The 20069-nt window shown below is 61.0% G+C and overlaps 1 protein-coding gene across 1 annotated transcript in view; it reads right to left on the reverse strand.

Annotated features, from left to right (window-relative positions):
• LOC119957293 (adhesion G protein-coupled receptor A2-like) overlaps positions 1-20069 on the reverse strand; it is a 153458-nt gene that overhangs the window by 19687 nt on the left and 113702 nt on the right. Inside the window, exon 3 of the mRNA XM_038785130.1 lies at positions 10431-10502. Coding sequence (XP_038641058.1) covers positions 10431-10502 — 72 coding nt within the window. The remainder of the gene's footprint in view (positions 1-10430; positions 10503-20069) is intronic.

The following is a 20069-nucleotide window of genomic DNA, read 5'->3' on the forward strand; positions in this document are numbered from 1 at the left end:
TTCGGGTGGGCCCGGTTGCGGGGGTTCTCCGGGTGGGCCCGGTTGCCGGGGGTTCTCCGGCCCGGCCCGGTTGCGGGGGGTTCTCCGGCTGGGCCCGGTTGCCGGGGTTCTCCGGCTGGGCCCGGTTGCCGGGGGTTCTCCGGCCCGGCCCGGTTGCCGGGGTTCTCTGCCCGGCCCCGGTTGCGGGGATTCTCCGGCCGGGCCCGGTTGCCGGGGTTCTCTGGTCGGGCCCGGTTGCGGGGGTTCTCTGGCCCGGCCCGGTTGCAGGGGTTCTCTGGCCCGGCCCGGTTGCCGGGGTTCTCTGGCCCGGCCCGGTTGCCGGGGTTCTCCGGCCAGGCCCGGTTGCGGGGGTTCTCCGGCCCGGTTGCCGGGGGTCTCCGGCCCGGCCCGGTTGCCGGGGTTCTCCGGCTGGGCCCGGTTGCGGGGGTTCTCCGGCCCGGTTGCCGGGGGTCTCCGGCCCGGCCCGGTTGCCGGGGTTCTCTGGTCGGGCCCGGTTGCCGGGGTTCTCCGGCTGGGCCCGGTTGCCGGGTTCTCTGGCCCGGCCCGGTTGCGGGGGTTCTCTGCCCGGCCCGGTTGCGGGGGTTCTCTGCCCGGCCCCGGTTGCGGGGGTTCTCCAGCCGGGCACAGTTGTGGGGATTCTCCGGGTGGGCCCGGTTGCGGGGGGTTCTCTGGCCCGGCCCGGTTGCGGGGGTCTCCGGGTGGGCCCGGTTGCGGGGGTTCTCCGGCCGGGCCCGGTTGCGGGGGTTCTCCGGCTGGGCCCGGTTGCGGGGATTCTCCGGGTGGGCCCGGTTGCGGGGGTTCTCCGGCCCGGCCCGGTTGCGGGGGTTCTCCGGCCGGGCCCGGTTGCGGGGGGTCTCCGGCCCGGCCCGGTTGCGGGGGTTCTCTGGCCGGGCCCGGTTGCGGGGGTTCTCTGGTCAGGCCCGGTTGCGGGGGGTCTCCGGCTGGGCCCGGTTGCGGGGGTTCTCCGGCTGGGCCCGGTTGCCGGGGTCTCTGGTCGGGCCCGGTTGCGGGGGTCTCCGGCCGGGCCCGGTTGCGGGGGTTCTCCGGGTGGGCCCGGTTGCGGGGGTTCTCTGGGTGGGCCCGGTTGCCGGGGGTTCTCCGGCCCGGCCCGGTTGCGGGGGTTCTCCGGCTGGGCCCGGTTGCCGGGGTTCTCCGGCTGGGCCCGGTTGCCGGGGGTTCTCCGGCCCGGCCCGGTTGCGGGGGTTCTCTGCCCGGCCCCGGTTGCGGGGATTCTCCGGCCGGGCCCGGTTGCCGGGGTTCTCTGGTCGGGCCCGGTTGCGGGGGTTCTCTGGCCCGGCCCGGTTGCCGGGGTTCTCCGGCCCGGCCCGGTTGCGGGGGTTCTCCGGCCCGGTTGCCGGGGTTCTCTGGCCGGGCCCGGTTGCGGGGGTTCTCTGGCCCGGCCCGGTTGCCGGGGTTCTCCGGCCCGGCCCGGTTGCGGGGGTTCTCCGGCCCGGTTGCCGGGGGTCTCCGGCCCGGCCCGGTTGCCGGGGTTCTCCGGCTGGGCCCGGTTGCGGGGTTCTCTGGCCGGGCCCGGTTGCCGGGGTTCTCTGGTCGGGCCCGGTTGCCGGGGTTCTCCGGCTGGGCCCGGTTGCGGGGGTTCTCCGGCTGGGCCCGGTTGCGGGGATTCTCCGGGTGGGCCCGGTTGCCGGGGTTCTCTGGCCCGGCCCGGTTGCGGGGGTTCTCTGCCCGGCCCGGTTGCGGGGGTTCTCTGCCCGGCCCGGTTGCGGGGGTTCTCTGCCCGGCCCGGTTGCCGGGGTTCTCTGGCCCGGCCCGGTTGCGGGGGTTCTCTGCCCGGCCCGGTTGCGGGGGTTCTCTGCCCGGCCCGGTTGCGGGGGTTCTCCGGCTGGGCCCGGTTGCGGGGATTCTCCGGGTGGGCCCGGTTGCGGGGGTTCTCCGGCCCGGCCCGGTTGCGGGGGTTCTCCGGGTGGGCCCGGTTGCGGGGGTTCTCCGGCTGGGCCCGGTTGCGGGGGTTCTCCGGCTGGGCCCGGTTGCGGGGGTCTCCGGCTGGGCCCGGTTGCCGGGGTTCTCTGGCCGGGCCCGGTTGCCGGGGTTCTCTGGTCGGCCCCGAGCTGGCAGAATCCGGCCCGTGCTGAATTGGACATTCTGAATTCTCTCTCTGTGAACCCGAACATGAAAGTGGCGACTAGGGGCTTTTCACAGTCACTTCATTGCAGTGTTAATGGACAATAATAAAGATCATTACAATACGCGAGGTACAGCCGGTGGGCAGGTGACAAAGAGATGCTGCACAAAGTCAGCAGAGTTTCTGGGTAAATGACCATCCATGATGGAAACATGTCCGTGGGTTTTGAAATGCCACGAAGTAGGACTGGTCGTAAATCAAAGGAAAGGTCGGTGTAATAATATAATAATATTTGTTATGTGTGGGATTGGGGAGTGTGGGGTTGGGGAGTGTGGGGTTGGGGAGTGTGGGGTTGGGGAGTGTGGGGTTGGGGAGTGTGGGGTCCACGGGGAGTGTGGGGCTGGGGAGTGTGGAGTCCATTGGGAGTGTGGGGTTGGGGAGTGTGGGGTCCACGGGGAGTGTGGGGTTGGGGTGTGGGGTTGGGGAGTGTGGGGTCCATGGGGAGTGATGGGCTGGGGAGTGTGGAGTCCATTGGGAGTGTGGGGCTGGGGAGTGTGGAGTCCATTGGGAGTGTGGGGTTGGGGAGTGTGGGGTCCATGGGGAGTGTGGGGTTGGGGAGTGTGGGGTCCATGGGGAGTGTGGGGTTGGGGAGTGTGGGGTTGGGAAGTTGGGGTTGGGGAATGTGGGGTTGGGGAGTGTGGGGTTGGGGAGTGTGGGGTCCATGGGGAGTGTGGGGTTGGGGAATGTGGGGTTGGGGAGTGTGGGGTCCATGGGGAGTGTGGGGTCCATGGGGAGTGTGGGGTCCATGGGGAGTGTGGGGTTGGGGAGTGTGGGGTCCATGGGCAGTGTGGGGTTGGGGAATGTGGGGTCCATGGGGAGTGTGGGGTTGGGGAGTGTGGGGTTGGGGAGTGTGGGGTTGGGGTGTGGGGTCAATGGGGAGTGTGGGGTTGGTCCATGGGGAGTGTGGGGTTGGGGAGTGTGGGGTTGGAGAGTGTGGGGTCCATGGGGAGTGTGGGGTCCATGGGGAGTGTGGGGTTGGGGAGTGTGGGGTCCATTGCGAGTGTGGGGTTGGGGAGTGTGGGGTCCATGGGGAGTGTGGAGTCCATGGGGAGTGTGGGGTTGGGGAGTGTGGGGTTGGGGAATGTGGGGTTGGGGAGTGTGGGGTTGGGGAGTGTGGGGTCCATGGGGAGTGTGGGGTTGGGGAGTGTGGGGTTGGGGAGTTTTGGGTCCATGGGGAGTGTGGGGTTGGGGAGTGTGTGATTGGGGAGTGTGGGGTTGGTCCATGGGGAGTGTGGGGGTGGGGAGTGTGGTGTCCATGGGGAGTGTGGGGTTGGGGAGTGTGGGGTTGGTCCATGGGGAGTGTGGGGTTGGGAGTGTGGGGTTAGTCCATGGGGAGTGTGGGGTTGGGGAGTGTGGGGTTGGTCCATGGGGAGTGTGGGGTCCATGGGGAGTGTGGGGTCCATGGGGAGTGTGGGGTCCATGGGGACTGTGGGGTTGGGGAGTGTGGGGTTGGGGAGTGTGGGGTTGGGGAGTGTGGGGTTGGTCCATGGGGAGTGTGGGGTTGGGAGTGTGGGGTTAGTCCATGGGGAGTGTGGGGTTGGGGAGTGTGGGGTTGGTCCATGGGGAGTGTGGGGTCCATGGGGAGTGTGGGGTCCATGGGGACTGTGGGGTTGGGGAGTGTGGGGTTGTGGAGTTGGGGAGTGTGGGGTTGGGGAGTGTGGGGTTGGGGAGTGTGGGGTTGGGGTGTGGGGTTGCGGAGTGTGGGGTTGGGGTGTGGGGTCCATGGGGAGTGTGGGGGTGGGGAGTGTGGGGTCCATGGGGAGTGTGGGGTTGGGGAGTGTGCAGTTGGGGAGTGTGGGGTCCATGGGGAGTGTGGGGTTGGTCCATGGGGAGTGTGGGGTCCATGGGGAGTGTGGGGTCCATGGGGAGTGTGGGGTCCATGGGGAGTGTGGGGTTGGGGAGTGTGGGGTTGGTCCATGGGGAGTGTGGGGTTGGGAGTGTGGGGTTAGTCCATGGGGAGTGTGGGGTTGGGGAGTGTGGGGTTGGTCCATGGGGAGTGTGGGGTCCATGGGGAGTGTGGGGTCCATGGGGAGTGTGGGGTCCATGGGGACTGTGGGGTTGGGGAGTGTGGGGTTGGGGAGTGTGGGGTTGGGGAGTGTGGGGTTGGGGAGTGTGGGGTTGGGGAGTGTGGGGTTGGGGTGTGTGGTTGCGGAGTGTGGGGTTGGGGTGAGGGGTCCATGGGGAGTGTGGGGGTGGGGAGTGTGGGATCCATGGGGAGTGTGGGGTTGGGGAGTGTGCAGTTGGGGAGTGTGGGGTCCATGGGGAGTGTGGGGTTGGTCCATGGGGAGTGTGGGGTCCATGGGGAGTGTGGGGTCCATGGGGAGTGTGGGGTCCATGGGGAGTGTGGGGTTGGGGAGTGTGGGGTTGGGGAGTGTGGGGTTGGGGAGTGTGGGGTTGGGGAGTGTGGGATCCATGGGGAGTGTGGGGTTGGGGAGTGTGCGGTTGGGGAGTGTGGGGTTGGTCCATGGGGAGTGTGGTGTTGGGGAATGTGTGGTTGGGGAGTGTGGGGTTGGGGAGTGTAGGGTCCATGGGAAGTGTGGGGTCCATGGGGAGTGTGCGGTTGGGGAGTGTAGGGTCCATGGGGAGTGTGGGGTTGGGGAGTGTGGGGTCCATGGGGAGTGTGCGGTTGGTCCATGGGGAGTGTGGGGTTGGGGAGTGTGGGGTCCATGGGAAGTGTGGGGTCCATGGGGAGTGTGGGGTCCATGGGGAGTGTGGGGTTGGGGAGTGTGGGGTCCATGGCGAATGTGGGGTCCATGGGGAGTGTGGGGTTGGGGAGTGTCGGGTCCATGGGAAGTGGGGGTTGGGGAGTGTGGGTTGGTCCATGGGGAGTGTGGGGTTGGTCCATGGGGATTGTGGGGTTGGGGAGTGTGGGGTCCATGGGGTGTGGGGTTGGTCCATGGGGAGTGTGGGGTTGGGGAGTGTGGGATTGGGGAGTGTGGGGTCCATGGGGAGCATGGGGTTGGTCCATGTGGAGTGTGGGGTTGGGGAGTGTGGGGTCCATGGGGAGCGTGGGGTTGGTCCATGGGGAGTGTGGAGTTGGGGAGTGTGGGGTCCATGGGGAGTGTGGGGTTGGGGAGTGTGGGGTCCATGGGAAGTGTGGGGTCCATGGGGAGTGTGGGGTCCATGGGGAGTGTTGGGTTGGGGAGTGTGGGGTCCATGGGGAGTGTGGGGTCCATGGGGAGTGTGGGGTTGGGGAGTGTCGGGTCCATGGGGAGTGGGGGTTGGGGAGTGTGGGGTTGGTCCATGGGGAGTGTGGGGTTGGTCCATGGGGATTGTGGGGTTGGGGAGTGTGGGGTCCATGGGGTGTGGGGTTGGTCCATGGGGAGTGTGGGGTTGGGGAGTGTGGGGTTGGGGAATGTGGGGTCCATGGGGAGCATGGGGTTGGTCCATGTGGAGTGTGGGGTTGGGGAGTGTGGGGTCCATGGGGAGCGTGGGGTTGGTCCATGGGGAGTGTGGGGTTGGGGAGTGTGGGGTTGGGGAGTGTGGGGTTGGGGAATGTGGGGTCCATGGGGAGTGTGGGGTTGGTCCATGGGGAGTGTGGGGTTGGGGAGTGTGGGGTTGGGGAGTGTGGAGTTGGGGAGTGTGGGGTCCATGGGGAGTATGGGGTTGGTCCATGGGGAGTGTGGGGTTGGGGAGTATGGGGTTGGGGAGTGTGGGGCTGGGGTGTGTGGGGTCCATGGGGAGTGTGGGGTTGGGGAGTGTGGTGTTGGTCCATGGGGAGTGTGGGGTTGGGGAGTGTGCGGTTGGGGAGTGTGGGGTTAGTCCATGGGGAGTGTGGGGTTGGGGAGTGTGCGGTTGGGGAGTGTGGGGTTAGTCCATGGGGAGTGTGGGGTTGGGGAGTGTGCGGTTGGGGAGTGTGGGGTTAGTCCATGGGGAGTGTGGGGTTGGGGAGTGTGCGGTTGGGGAGTGTGCGGTTGGGAGTGTGGGGTTGGGGAGTGTAGGGTTGGGGAGTCTGGGGTTGGGGAGTGTGCGGTTGGGGAGTGTGGGGTCCATGGGGAGTGTGGGGTTGGTCCATGGGGAGTGTGGGGTTGGGGAGTGTGGGGTTGGGGAGTGTGGGGTTGGGGAGTGTGGGGTCCATGGGGAGTGTGGGGTTGGTCCATGGGGAGTGTGGGGTTGGGGAGTGTGGGGTTGGGGAGTGTGGGGTTGGGGAGTGTGGGGTTGGGGTGTGTGGGGTTGAGGAGTGTGCGGTTGGGGAGTGTGGGGTTGAGGAGTGTGGGGTTGGGGAGTGTGCGGTTGGGGAGTGTGGGGTTGGGGAGTGTAGGGTTGGGGAGTGTGGGGTTGGGGAGTGTGGGGTTGGGGAGTGTGGGGTTGGAGAGTGTGGGGTCCATGGGGAGTGTGGGGTTGGTCCATGGGGAGTGTGGGGTTGGGGAGTGTGGGGTTGGGGAGTGTGGGGTTGGGGAGTGTGGGGTTGGGGAGTGTGGGGTTGGGGAGTGTGCGGTTGGGGAGTGTGGGGTTGGGGAGTGTGGGGTTGGGGTGTGGGGTTGCGGAGTGTGGGGTTGGGGTGTGGGGTCCATGGGGAGTGTGGGGGTGGGGAGTGTGGGGTCCATGGGGAGTGTGGGGTTGGGGAGTGTGCAGTTGGGGAGTGTGGGGTCCATGGGGAGTGTGGGGTTGGTCCATGGGGAGTGTGGGGTTGGTCCATGGGGAGTGTGGGGTCCATGGGGAGTGTGGGGTCCATGGGGAGTGTGGGGTCCATGGGGAGTGTGGGGTTGGGGAGTGTGGGGTTGGGGAGTGTGGGGTTGGGGAGTGTGGGGTTGGGGAGTGTGGGGTTGGGGAGTGTGGGGTTGGGGAGTGTGCGGTTGGGGAGTGTGGGGTTGGGGAGTGTAGGGTTGGGGAGTCTGGGGTTGGGGAGTGTGCGGTTGGGGAGTGTGGGGTTGGGGAGTGTGGGGTCCATGGGGAGTGTGGGGTTGGTCCATGGGGAGTGTGGGGTTGGGGAGTGCGGGGTTGGGGAGTGTGGGGTTGGGGAGTGTGGGGTTGGGGAGTGTGGGGTTGGGGAGTGTGGGATAGGTCCATGGGGAGTGTGGGGTTGGGGAGTGTGGGGTTGGGGAGTGTGGGGTCCATGGGGAGTGTGGGGTTGGTCCATGGGGAGTGTGGGGTTGGGGAGTGTGGGGTTGGGGAGTGTGGGGTTGGGGAGTGTGGGGTTGGGGAGTGTGGGGTTGGGGAGTGTGGGGTTGGGGAGTGTGGGGGTTGGGGAGTGTGGGGTTGGGGAGTGTGGGGTCCATGGGGAGTGTGGGGTTGGTCCATGGGGAGTGTGGGGTTGGGGAGTGTGGGGTTGGGGAGTGTGGGTTGGGGAGTGTGGGGTTGGGGAGTGTGGGGTTGGGGTGTGGGTTTGGGGAGTGTGCGGTTGGGGAGTGTGGGGTTGGGGAGTGTGCGGTTGGGGAGTGTGGGGTTGAGGAGTGTGCGGTTGGGGAGTGTGGGGTTGGGGAGTGTGGGGTTGGGGAGTGTGCGGTTGGGGAGTGTGGGGTTGGGGAGTGTGGGGTTGGTCCATGGGGAGTGTGCGGTTGGGGAGTGTGGGGTTGGGGAGTGTGCGGTTGGGGAGTGTGGGGAGGGGGAGTGTGGGGTAGGTCCATGGGGAGTGTGGGGTTGGGGTGTGCGGATGGGGAGTGTGGTGTTCGGGAGTGTGGTATTGGGGAGTGTGGGGTTGGGGAGTGTGGGGTAGGTCCATGGGGAGTGTGGGGTTGGGGAGTGTGGGGTTGGGCCATGGGAGTGTGGGGTTGGGGAGTGTGGGGTTGGGGAGTGTGGGGTCCATGGGGAGTGTGGGGTTGGTCCATGGGGAGTGTGGGGTTGGGGAGTGTGGGGTTGGGGAGTGTGGGGTTGGTCCATGGGGAGTGTGGGTCCATGGGGAGTGTGGGGTTGGTCCATGGGGAGTGTGGGGTTGGGGAGTGTGGGGTCGATGGGGAGTGTGGGGTTGGTCCATGGGGAGTGTGGGGTTGGGGAGTGTGGGGTCCATGGGGAGTGTGGGGTTGGTCCATGGGGAGTGTGGGGTTTGGGAGTGTGGGGTTGGGAGTGTGGGGTTGGGGAGTGTGGGGTAGGTCCATGGGGAGTGTGGGGCTGGGGAGTGTGGGGTAGGTCCATGGGGAGGGTGGGGTTGGTCCATGGGGAGTGTGGGGTTGGGGAGTGTGGGGTTGGGGAGTGTGGGGTCCATGTGTGGGGTTGGTCCATGGGTTGTGTGGGGTTGGGGAGTGTGGGGTTGGGGAGTGTGGGGTTGGGGTGTGAGGTTTGGGAGTGTGTGGTTGGGGAGTGTGGGGTCCATGGGGAGTGTGGGGTTGGGGAGTGTGGGGTTGGGGAGTGTGGGGTAGGTCCATGGGGAGTGTGCGGTGGGGAGTGTGCGGTTGGGGAGTGTGGGGTTGGGGAGTGTGCGGTTGGGGAGTGTGGGGAGGGGGAGTGTGGGGTAGGTCCATGGGGAGTGTGGGGTTGGGGAGTGTGGGGTTGGTCCATGGGGAGTGTGGGGTTGGGAAGTGTGCGGTTGGGAAGTGTGCGGTTGGGGAGTGTGGTATTGGGGAGTGTGCGGTTGGGGAGTGTGGGGTCCATGGGGAGTGTGGGGTCCATGGGGAGTGTGGGGTTGGGGAGTGTGGGGTTGGGGAGTGTGGGGTTGGGGAGTGTGCGGTTGGGGAGTGTGGGGTCCATGGGGAGTGTGGGGTCCATGGGGAGTGTGGGGTTGGGGAGTGTGCGGTTGGGGAGTGTGGGGTTGGGGAGTGTAGGGTTGGGGAGTCTGGGGTTGGGGAGTGTGCGGTTGGGGAGTGTGGGGTCCATGGGGAGTGTGGGGTCCATGGGGAGTGTGGGGTTGGGGAGTGTGCGGTGGGGAGTGTGGGGTTGGGGAGTGTGGGGTTGGGGAGTGTGGGGTTGGGGAGTGTGGGGTAGGTCCATGGGGAGTGTGGGGTTGGGGAGTGGGGGGTTGGTCCATGGGGAGTGTGGGGTTGGGAAGTGTGCGGTTGGGGAGTGTGGGGTTGGGGTGTGGGGTTGGGGAGTGTGGGGTTGGGGAGTGTGGGGTTGGGGAGTGTGGGGTAGGTCCATGGGGAGTGTGGGGTTGGGGAGTGTGGGGTTGGTCCATGGGGAGTGTGGGGTTGGTCCATGGGAGTGTGGGGTTGGTCCATGGGGAGTGTGGGGTTGGGGAGTGTGCAGTTGGGGAGTGTGGGGTAGGTCCATGGGGAGTGTGGGGTTGGGGAGTGTGGGGTAGGTCCATGAGGAGTGTGGGGTAGGTCCATGGGGAGTGTGGGGTCCATGGGGAGTGTGGGGTTGGGGAGTGTGGGGTTGGGGAGTGTGGGGTAGGTCCATGGGGAGTGTGCGGTGGGGAGTGTGCGGTTGGGGAGTGTGGGGTTGGGGAGTGTGCGGTTGGGGAGTGTGGGGCGGGGGAGTGTGGGGTAGGTCCATGGGGAGTGTGGGGTTGGGGAGTGTGGGGTTGGTCCATGGGGAGTGTGGGGTTGGGAAGTGTGCGGTTGGGGAGTGTGGGGTTGGGGAGTGTGGGGTTGGGGATTGTGGGGTTGGGGAGTGTGGGGTTGGTCCATGGGGAGTGTGGGGTTGGTCCATGGGGAGTGTGGGGTTGGGGCATGGGGAGTGTGGGGTTGGGGAGTGTGCAGTTGGGGAGTGTGGGGTAGGTCCATGGGGAGTGTGGGGCTGGGGAGTGTGGGGTAGGTCCATGAGGAGTGTGGGGTAGGTCCATGGGGAGTGTGGGGTTGGGGAGTGTGGGGTAGGTCCATGAGGAGTGTGGGGTTGGTCCATGGGGAGTGTGAGGTCCATGGGGAGTGTGGGGTCCATGGGGAGTGTGGGGTTGGGGAGTGTGCAGTTGGGGAGTGTGCAGTTGGGGAGTGTGGGGTTGGGGAGTGTGGGGTTGGGGAGTGTGGGGTCCATGGGGAGTGTGGGGTTGGGGAGTGTGGGGTTGGGGAGTGTGGGGTCCATGGGGAGTGTGGGGTTGGGGAGTGTGGGGTCCATGGGGAGTGTGGGGTCCATGGGGAGTGTGGGGTCCATGGGGAGTGTGGGGTTGGGGAGTGTGCAGTTGGGGAGTGTGGCGTTAAGGAGTGTGGGGTTGGGGAGTGTGGGGTTGGGGAGTGTGGGGTCAATGGGGAGTGTGGGGTTGGGGAGTGTGCAGTTGGGGAGTGTGGGGTTAAGGAGTGTGGGGTTGGGGAGTGTGGGGTCCATGGGGAGTGTGGGGTCAATGGGGAGTGTGGGGTTGGGGAGTGTGGGGTTGGGGAGTGTGCAGTTGGGGAGTGTGGGGTTGGTCCATGGGGAGTGCAGGGTGAGGGGTTCAGCACTGCCATAATACCCACTCTCCAGTACAATGAGAATCACTCACAGTCGTTTGAGTGCCGGAAGGCCGTGGAACGCCCCGGGTTGGATGGTGCTGATCAGATTATTCTTCAGGTCCCTGCAGAAAGAAAAGACACGGAACAAATCAGCTGTGACCCTTCGCAAACCCAGCAGCTATCATCAAGCCACCTGCACCAGGAACTCAAATATCTGCTTCCTGCTTCGGTGTCAGATTCTCCTCTTTATGCTTCTCCAGCCCCTTGCTTTATGTGTTAAAACTGCTGTCGTTGGGCGAGATTGGAAAGGAACTGGAATAAATGTCTGGCTGTAAAACAGCAAGCCGGTACAGGTTATTAATTCCCCGTCACTTCAGCAGGATGTGATTTATCTTCAGTGTTTTCCTCTGGCCTCCACATTCTCATTGCCAATGAGGACAGATTGCTGGAGATTCCTTCACATCATTCCTCCTCCCCAGCCGCTCAAACAGCCCTTTATCTTCCCCTCAATTTTATTGGAATGAATGAGGAGTCTTCAAGCTAAAAAGACAGTTTTTGGATTGATTTTTGCTCACAGCCGTTTCCTACAGATTCATTTCTGGAAGTTGCAGGATAACACTGGACAGTTGGAAAGCCCAAGAATCTCTCTCCTGACAGCAGAACCCACGTTTTCTCTCACATGTCAACTGAGGCCTTCGCCTCTTTCAGTATTCACAGCATGCTTTACTTTCAGTCGATCGCTTATGTACTTAACCTAACCTGACCTCCGCCTGCACTCCGGGACTGCTTAACCTCTGACCCGCTGACCTCTCCAGCTACTGCAGCGCGGTGTCATCAGGATCTGCTCCTGTGTGTGTGTGTGTGTGTGTGTGTGCGCCGAGCTCCATGATCGCCAACACAAGCCCTGGACAGTAAGTCAGCTGACTGACATTGCTGCGTGACGATCTCACTGTGCAATCTGCTGCTACAGCTCCGAAGCCGACAGGTCACTTTGTGTCAAACCCTGACCGTAAACAGTGGGGCCGGAGGTCACCAGACGCTGGGGACTGGCTCTTGAGGGACAAGCCCATGTCTCCCAGTTCGCCCCAGTCTCTGAGGCACGGGATTCTTCAAGAATGATGCGATAGAATCTCCGGCAATCTGTCCAACCTGCAGCTGCTCTTTTGAGAAGAAAAGCAGGTGAATTCTCCAGCGTCCTGACCAATATTTAACCCTTAGATTATCCGGCCATTACCTCATTGGAGTAAATACGGTAGCACAGTGGTTAGCACTGTTGCTTCACAGCGCCAGGGTCCCAGGTTCGATTCCCGGTTTCGGTCGCTGTCTGTGCGGAGTCTGCACGTTCTCCCCGTGTCTGCGTGGGTTTCCTCCGGGTGCTCCGGTTTCCTCCCACTAATCCCGAAAGACGTGCTGTTGGGTGAATTGGACATTCTGAATTCTCCCTCTGTGTACCCGAACAGGCGCCGAAATGTGGTGACTAGGGGCTTTTCACAGAAACGTCATTGCAGAGTTAATGTAAGCCGACTTGTGGCAATGATAAAGATGATTATCATTGCTGTTTGTGAGACCTTGTTGTGCATTTCTGATATTACAGCGGCGACCACGCTTTAGAAAGTATTTAATTGTCTGACAACTCGCTCGGGTTACCCCGAGGTCGTGAATTGATAAAAATGCGACTTGTTTATTTCTGAATGACTCAAAGGGAATATTTTTCAAACAGGGGATACTGATGGTGTGAGTTGCCATCGATAGGCTAGCCCCCACTTTTGGAAGGTTTCAGGAGAGAGGTCTTCCTGCTGGGCCGGACTAGCAGACCAACAGGTGAGCGGCAAAGTTGATGTTCACAGCAGGAGGCTGGTGATGGAGGGGCTGGGGGCATAAGTTAAGAAATCCATTGTCCACGGAAAGCAGATATCCAGATAATGGCAGGGAGGGCCCCTGTTTCCCGACAGCCTGCTGATCACTCAGTGGTTCTGCAGAGCCGTCTCCCATTACAACACATGTCCCCACCAGCGTTTCAGCGAGGAGCTAGGGAGAGGGTGGGGCAGTGCCCTCTGTTCCGTAACCATAAGACCATAAGATATAGGAGCAGAATTAGGCCACTTGGCCCATCGAGTCTGCTCCACCATTCAATCACGGCTGATATTTTTCTCATCCCCATTCGCCTGCCTTCTCCCCATAACCCCTGACCCCCTGATTGATCAAGCAACCAACTCCATCCTCTGGGGAGGAGAGAGGCAAAAGGTTCCTGTTTATCCTCCATCACAGTAAGTGCCTTTCAAATGCAGTCACTGCCGAGATTCAGGAAACGCAGCAGCAAATCTGTGCACAGCAAGATCTCATGGACAGCAATATGATCATACCCAGAGAAACGTTATCAGAGGGGTGAATCGTCACAAGGACATGGAGCAGGAATCCCCCGCCCTTCTTCAAACCACGGGCCACGGGATGTGAGAGACCATCGCAGCTCTGACAGTGCAGCCCCCCCCCCCCCCCCCCCCCCCCCCCCCCCCCCCAACACAGTGTCAGCCCAGACGCCACACACAAGCCCCTGGAGAGTGTGACTGAACCTTCCCACTCCCAGCTGAAGGGACTTCCCACCAGCGGGCAGCATAAAGCAGCCACTGAATTAACCTGTTAAATGTCCAATGTTCCCGCAATGTCGGGTGTTTTTGTAACAGTGTCTGGGGGAGCAGGCAGCGGAGTGTTTGGGAGGTTGCTGAGGGTCATGATTGCTCCTTTTCCCCTCTCACTTCCTGACACAGATTGTTAATGCTGAGCAGAAACAGGACACCCTTTAAAAGCCAGACTCGCCAGCCCTTTAAAGACCAGTTTCAATGACTTCCAATTAAATTTAATGGTCACATTTTCATTGCTATTTCCCCCATGGGATTTATACATTATTAAACAGTGAAAGCACCTCGAACACTCACAGGTCCTGAGCAACAGTGTGAGGGAGTTGGATTAATATCAGTAGAGATACAGTCAGTAACACAGGGTGCTGGGGGAGAGGGGCCACTGAGTGACAGTGTGAGGGAGCTGGATTAACATCAGTAGAGATACAGTCAGTAACACAGGGTGCTGGGTGAGAGGGGTTACTGAGTGACAGTGTGAGGGAGCTGGATTAACATCAGTAGAGATACAGTCAGTAACACAGGGTGCTGGGGGAGAGGGGCCACTGAGTGACAGTGTGAGGGAGCTGGATTAACATCAGTAGAGATACAGTCAGTAACACAGGGTGCTGGGTGAGAGGGGTTACTGAGTGACAGTGTAAGGGAGCTGGGAGAGAGGGGTTACTGAGTGACAGTGTGAGGGAGCTGGATTAACATCAGTAGAGATACAGTCAGTAACACAGGGTGCTGGGGGAGAGGGGTTACTGAGTGACAGTGTGAGGGAGCTGGATTAACATCAGTAGAGATACAGTCAGTAACACAGGGTGCTGGGGGAGAGGGGTTACTGAGTGACAGTGTGAGGGGGCTGGGGGAGAGGGGTTACTGAGTGACAGTATGAGGGAGCTGGATTAACATCAGTAGAGATACAGTCAGTAACACGGTGCTGGGGGAGAGGGGTTACTGAGTGACAGTGTGAGGGAGCTGGATTAACATCAGTAGAGATACAGTCAGTAACACAGGGAGCTGGGGGAGAGGGGTTACTGAGTGACAGTGTGAGGGAGCTGGATTAACATCAGTAGAGATAAAGTCAGTAACACAGGGTGCTGGGGGAGAGGGGTTACTGAGTGACAGTGTGAGGGGGCTGGGGGAGAGGGGTTACTGAGTGACAGTGTGAGGGAGCTGGATTAACATCAGTAGAGATACAGTCAGTAACACAGGGTGCTGGGAGAGAGGGGTTACTGAGTGACAGTGTGAGGGAGCTGGATTAACATCAGTAGAGATACAGTCAGTAACACAGGGTGCTGGGGGAGAGGGGTTACTGAGTGACAGTGAGAGGGAGCTGGATTAACATCAGTAGATATACAGTCAGTAACACAGGGTGCTGGGGGAGAGGGGTTACTGAGTGACAGTGTGAGGGAGCTGGATTAATATCAGTACAGATACAGTCAGTAACACAGGGTGCTGGGGGAGAGGGGTGTGGTGAATGTGATTCACACCGGATTGTAATCTGTATATACATGTGTCTGTATTGTAAGTGCAGTTGCACTACCTGTCCTCCAGGGGGAGTAGCTCTGGGAATGCTCGAGGTGTACGGGGCTTCTCCCTTGGCTCTGCCCAGGACTCCTCCCCCGGAAGCTGCTGTATAAAGATCAGTGCCACATGGTCAGCCGGCCAGTTCACCGAAAGTTCAATGGCTAATAGATTGGCTCTGTTGTGAGTATATTAAAACCGCTATTCTAATCCTACAAGCACGTGTCCGTAGAATTGTTGGTTCCAACAATTTAATCTACTCAGGAAACAGTCGAAGAAATCATGGAAGCAGCCCTCAAGCCCGGACGCCTAGAACTCGACCCGCAGGATGCAGAGGCTAAGGAAATTTTTTCCCACTGGCTGAGATGTTTTAAAGCCTACCTGGCAGAAGCCAGCACCGCCGGAACAATGGAGGAACAAAAACTCAGCCTACTGCACGCGAGGGTAAGCCACAGAATCTCCACACAGCTAAATCCGACCGGTTCTTACACCGCAGCGCTGGCAATATTGGACAAAATGTACGTTAGGCCCATTAACGAGGTTTATGCACGCCACGTGTTTACGACTCGCCGTCAGCGGCCTACAGAAACGAGTTTGTAAGGGAATTGAACGATCTTTCCAATGACTGTAATTATCAAGCCGTTACCGCGGCTGAACATAGGGAGCTTGCTGTGCGGGGCGTTTTCGTGGCGGGCCTTAGGTCTAACTATGTGCGCCAAAGACGGCTAGAAAAGGTGGGCCCAGGACTTAGACACTACTGTGGAGGCTGCTACCACTATGGAAGTTTCCTTCCGCAGCCTCACCTCGTTTCCCGCGGACCCCGCGACCTCATCGTGGATCCCCGACCAACAGTCCCCCTGTGCCTGTGCCGCACAGCCCCCCAGCTACCGCGCTGCCAAAGCCAGTTACTCTGCTGCCCCAGCCAGTTACTCTGCTGCCCCAGCCAGCTACTCTGCTGCCCCAGCCACCTACTCTGCTGCCCCAGCCAGTTACTCTGCTGCCCCAGCCAGTTACCCTGATGCCCCAGCCAGCTACTCTGCTGCCCCAGCCAGTTACTCTGCTGCCCCAGCCAGTTACTCTGCTGCCCCAGCCAGTTACTCTGCTGCCCCAGCCAGTTACTCTGCTGCCCCAGCCAGTTACTCTGCTGCCCCAGCCAGTTACTCTGCTGCCCCAGCCAGTTACTCTGCTGCTCCAGCCAGTTACTCTGCTGCCCCAGCCAGCTACTCTGCTGCCCCAGCCAGTTACTATGCTGCCCCAGCCAGTTACTCTGCTGCTCCAGCCAGTTACTCAGCTGCCCCAGCCTGTCACTCTGCTGCCCCAGCCAGTCACTCTGCTGCCCCAGCCAGTCACTCTGCTGCCCCAGCCAGTCACTCTGCTGCCCCAGCCAGTCACTCTGCTGCCCCAGCCAGTCACTCTGCTGCCCCAGCCAGTCACTCTGCTGCCCCAGCCAGTCACTCTGCTGCTCCAGCCAGTTACTCTGCTGCTCCAGCCAGTTACTCTGCTGCCCCAGCCAGTTACTCTGCTGCCCCAGCCAGTTACTCAGCTGCCCCAGCCAGTTACTCTGCTGCCCCAGCCAGTTCCTCTGCTGCCCCAGCCAGTTACTCTGCTACCCCAGCCAGTTACTCTGCTGCCCCAGCCAGTTACTCTGCTGCCCCAGCCAGTTACTCTGCTGCCCCAGCCAGCTACTCTGCTGCTCCAGCCAGCTACTCTGCTGCCCCAGCCAGCTACTCTGCTGCCCCAGCCAGTTACTCTGCTGCCCCAGCCAGTTACTCTGCTGCTCCAGCCAGTTACTCTGCTGCTCCAGCCAGTTACTCTGCTGCCCCAGCCAGCTACTCTGCTGCCCCAGCCAGCTACTCTGCTGCCCCAGCCAGCTACTCTGCTGCCCCAGCCAGCTACTCTGCTGCCCCAGCCAGCTACTCTGCTGCCCCAGCCAGCTACTCTGCTGCCCCAGCCAGCTACTCAGCTGCCCCAGCCAGTTACTCTGCTGCTCCAGCCAGTTACTCTGCTGCCCCAGCCAGTTACTCTGCTGCCCCAGTCAGCTACTCTGCTGCTCCAGCCAGTTACTCTGCTGCCCCAGCCAGTTACTCTGCTGCCCCAGCCAGCTACTCAGCTGCCCCAGCCAGTTACTCTGCTGCCCCAGCCAGCTACTCGGCTGCTCCAGCCAGTTACTCTGCTGCCCCAGCCAGTTACTCTGCTGCCCCAGCCAGTTACTCTGCTGCTCCAGCCAGTTACTCTGCTGCCCCAGCCAGTTACTCTGCTACCCCAGCCAGTTACTCTGCTGCCCCAGCCAGTTACTCTGCTGCCCCAGCCAGTTACTCTGCTGCCCCAGCCAGTTACTCTGCTGCCCCAGCCAGTTCCTCTGCTGCCCCAGCCAGTTACTCTGCTGCCCCAGCCAGTTACTCTGCTGCCCCAGCCAGTTACTCTGCTGCCCCAGCCAGTTACTCTGCTGCCCCAGCCAGCTACTCTGCTGCTCCAGCCAGCTACTCTGCTGCCCCAGCCAGCTACTCTGCTGCCCCAGCCAGTTACTCTGCTGCCCCAGCCAGTTACTCTGCTGCTCCAGCCAGTTACTCTGCTGCTCCAGCCAGTTACTCTGCTGCCCCAGCCAGCTACTCTGCTGCCCCAGCCAGCTACTCTGCTGCCCCAGCCAGCTACTCTGCTGCCCCAGCCAGCTACTCTGCTGCCCCAGCCAGCTACTCTGCTGCCCCAGCCAGCTACTCTGCTGCCCCAGCCAGCTACTCAGCTGCCCCAGCCAGTTACTCTGCTGCTCCAGCCAGTTACTCTGCTGCCCCAGCCAGTTACTCTGCTGCCCCAGTCAGCTACTCTGCTGCTCCAGCCAGTTACTCTGCTGCCCCAGCCAGTTACTCTGCTGCCCCAGCCAGCTACTCAGCTGCCCCAGCCAGTTACTCTGCTGCCCCAGCCAGCTACTCGGCTGCTCCAGCCAGTTACTCTGCTGCCCCAGCCAGTTACTCTGCTGCCCCAGCCAGTTACTCTGCTGCTCCAGCCAGTTACTCTGCTGCCCCAGCCAGTTACTCTGCTACCCCAGCCAGCTACTTGGCTGCCCCAGCCAGTTACTCTGCTGCCCCAGCCAGTTACTTGGCTGCTCCAGCCTGCCATTTCTGTGGCCAACCCCAGCACCTGCGGCAGCACTGCCCGGCCCGTAACGCGACCTGCAGCAGCTGCGGGCGAAAAGGACACTATGCCAGAGTGTGTCTGGCGAAGAAAGCCCCAGCCTCTAACCCTCCCACAGCTCAAAGCACCCGTTCCCTGAATTCACAGGCCTGCAGGCCCCGAAATGCTGCAGCCTGTATGCCGACTCCGCCCCCACCTGACATAGGTGACGCATGGGGGCGGCCATCTTGGCAATCCTCCTCCATGCGGCCGGCCATGTGCGACTCATGGGGGCGGCCATCTTGGGATCCATCCCCTTCAAACTCTGAAACTCACCTCGACGACTACGAACTCAGAGGGCAATCATCACGGGGCCACTCCAGCACAGCTGATCGAGCCGCCGACTACCCGCAACTCAGCGCAGTCACCCTGGATCAATCCCGTCCCTTTATACATCCAGAGCTGGTAAGACGCTGTTCGCTTTCTATTTTTCCGGTGAGCCAAACTATCGCCCTCGCTTCGGGCTCCCACTCAGTCCAAATCCAAGGACGCACCGTCGCTACGCTCACAATTCGAGGCGCTAGTTATTCTAAATTTAAACTTTATGTCCTGCCTGACCTCTGCGTGCCACTCTTATTAGGCCTGGATTTCCAGTGCAACCTCAAGAGCCTCACCCTCAGCTTCGGCGGGCCCCTGCCCCCACTCACTATCTGCAGCCTAACCACGCTGCGCATCTCCCCCCTCCGCTCTTTGTCAATCTCACTCCAGATTGCAAACCAGTAGCCACCCGCAGCAGGTGGTACAGCCTGCAGGATAGGGTATTTATCCGATCGGAGTTCCGACGGCTGCTCAGTGAGGGGATCATAGAGGCCAGTAATAGTCCCTGGAGAGCTCAGGTGGTGGTCGTCAAGACCCGGGAAAAATTTTGCACGGTCGTCGACTATAGCCAGACCATCAATCGCTTTACGCTCCTAGACGCGTATCCCCTCCTCAGAATTGCAGACATGGTTAATCAGATCGCCCAATATCGGCTATTTTCCACGGTGGATCTGAAGCCTGCATACCACCAGCTCTCAATCCGCCCGGAGGACCGCCACTACACGGTGTTCGAGGCCGATGGCCACCTCTTCCATTTCCTCTGGGTTCCCTTCCAAATGATGACAGTAATAAAGATTATTATTATTTAGCACCATCACCGAGGACTACACCTATTCTTATCCATGAGTACCTTACACTTACTGAATTATGGTCACTGTTCCCCAAATGCTCCACTACAGATACTTCGACCACCTGGCCAGGCTCATTCCCCAATACCAGGTCCAGTACAGCCCCTTCCCTCGTTGGACTATCAACATATTATTTCAAGAAGCCCTCCTGGATGCTCCTTACAAACTCTGCCCTATCCTAGCCCCTCGCACTAAGTGAGTCCCAGTCAATATTGGGGAAGTTACCACAACAACCCTGTTGCTTTTACAGCTTGCCAAAATTTGCCCACATATCTGCTCCTCTACCTCCCGCTGGCTGTTAGGGGGTCTGCAGTGAACCCCCAACATTGTGTCTGCACCCTTCCTATTCCTGAGCTGTACCCATATAGCCTCGTCACACTCCCCGCCTGCTCGTCCTCTTGGTCCTACCAGCTTTAATGTCTAGCTCTCCCTCGGTTATTTCACCTGTTGGCATACATAGAACAAACATAGAACAGTACAGCACAGAACAGGCCCTTCGGCCCTCGATGTTGTGCCGAACAATGATCACCCTACTTAAACCCACGTAACCCGTATACCCATAACCCAACAATCCCCCCATTAACCTTACACTACGGGCAATTTAGCATGGCCAATCCACCTAACCCGCACATCTTTGGACTGTGGGAGGAAACCGGAGCACCCGGAGGAAACCCACGCACACACGGGGAGGACGTGCAGACTCCACACAGACAGTGACCCAGCCGGGAATCGAACCTGGGACCCTGGAGCTGTGAAGCATTGATGCTAACCACCATGCTACCGTGAGGCCCCCTGCTACCGTGAGGCCCCCTGGTTCTACCCTGGTTCCTACCAGCTCAGGAACAGGCAGTACTGATGGTTAACCTGCATCAACAATGATCTTGTGAAGTATTTCAGAAAGAAAATTGCCTGTTGCTCGATGACAATCTGATGTCATGTTGCAAGGGTGACTGAACTTCAGAACGATGTGATTGGACCTAAAGCACTTTGTCAAATCCTGGGGTTGGGAAAGGCGCTACAGAAATGCAAGTTCCTTCTTGCAGACTGGTTAAAAGCCTCACCACAGCAGCCAGGAGCACTGTGAGCGGACTAGGCAGCTTTCAGAAGCTTCACGTGTTTGGCAATGAGCAGCAAGTGCCTGCAATCTGCGAGCTCTACTCCCAACATCAAGAAGCGAAAGGCACAAAACAATTGGAAACATTTTATTGGGTGA

The sequence above is a fragment of the Scyliorhinus canicula genome, chromosome 26 (genome assembly GCF_902713615.1).
Source record: "Scyliorhinus canicula chromosome 26, sScyCan1.1, whole genome shotgun sequence".
Taxonomy (NCBI): domain Eukaryota; kingdom Metazoa; phylum Chordata; class Chondrichthyes; order Carcharhiniformes; family Scyliorhinidae; genus Scyliorhinus; species Scyliorhinus canicula.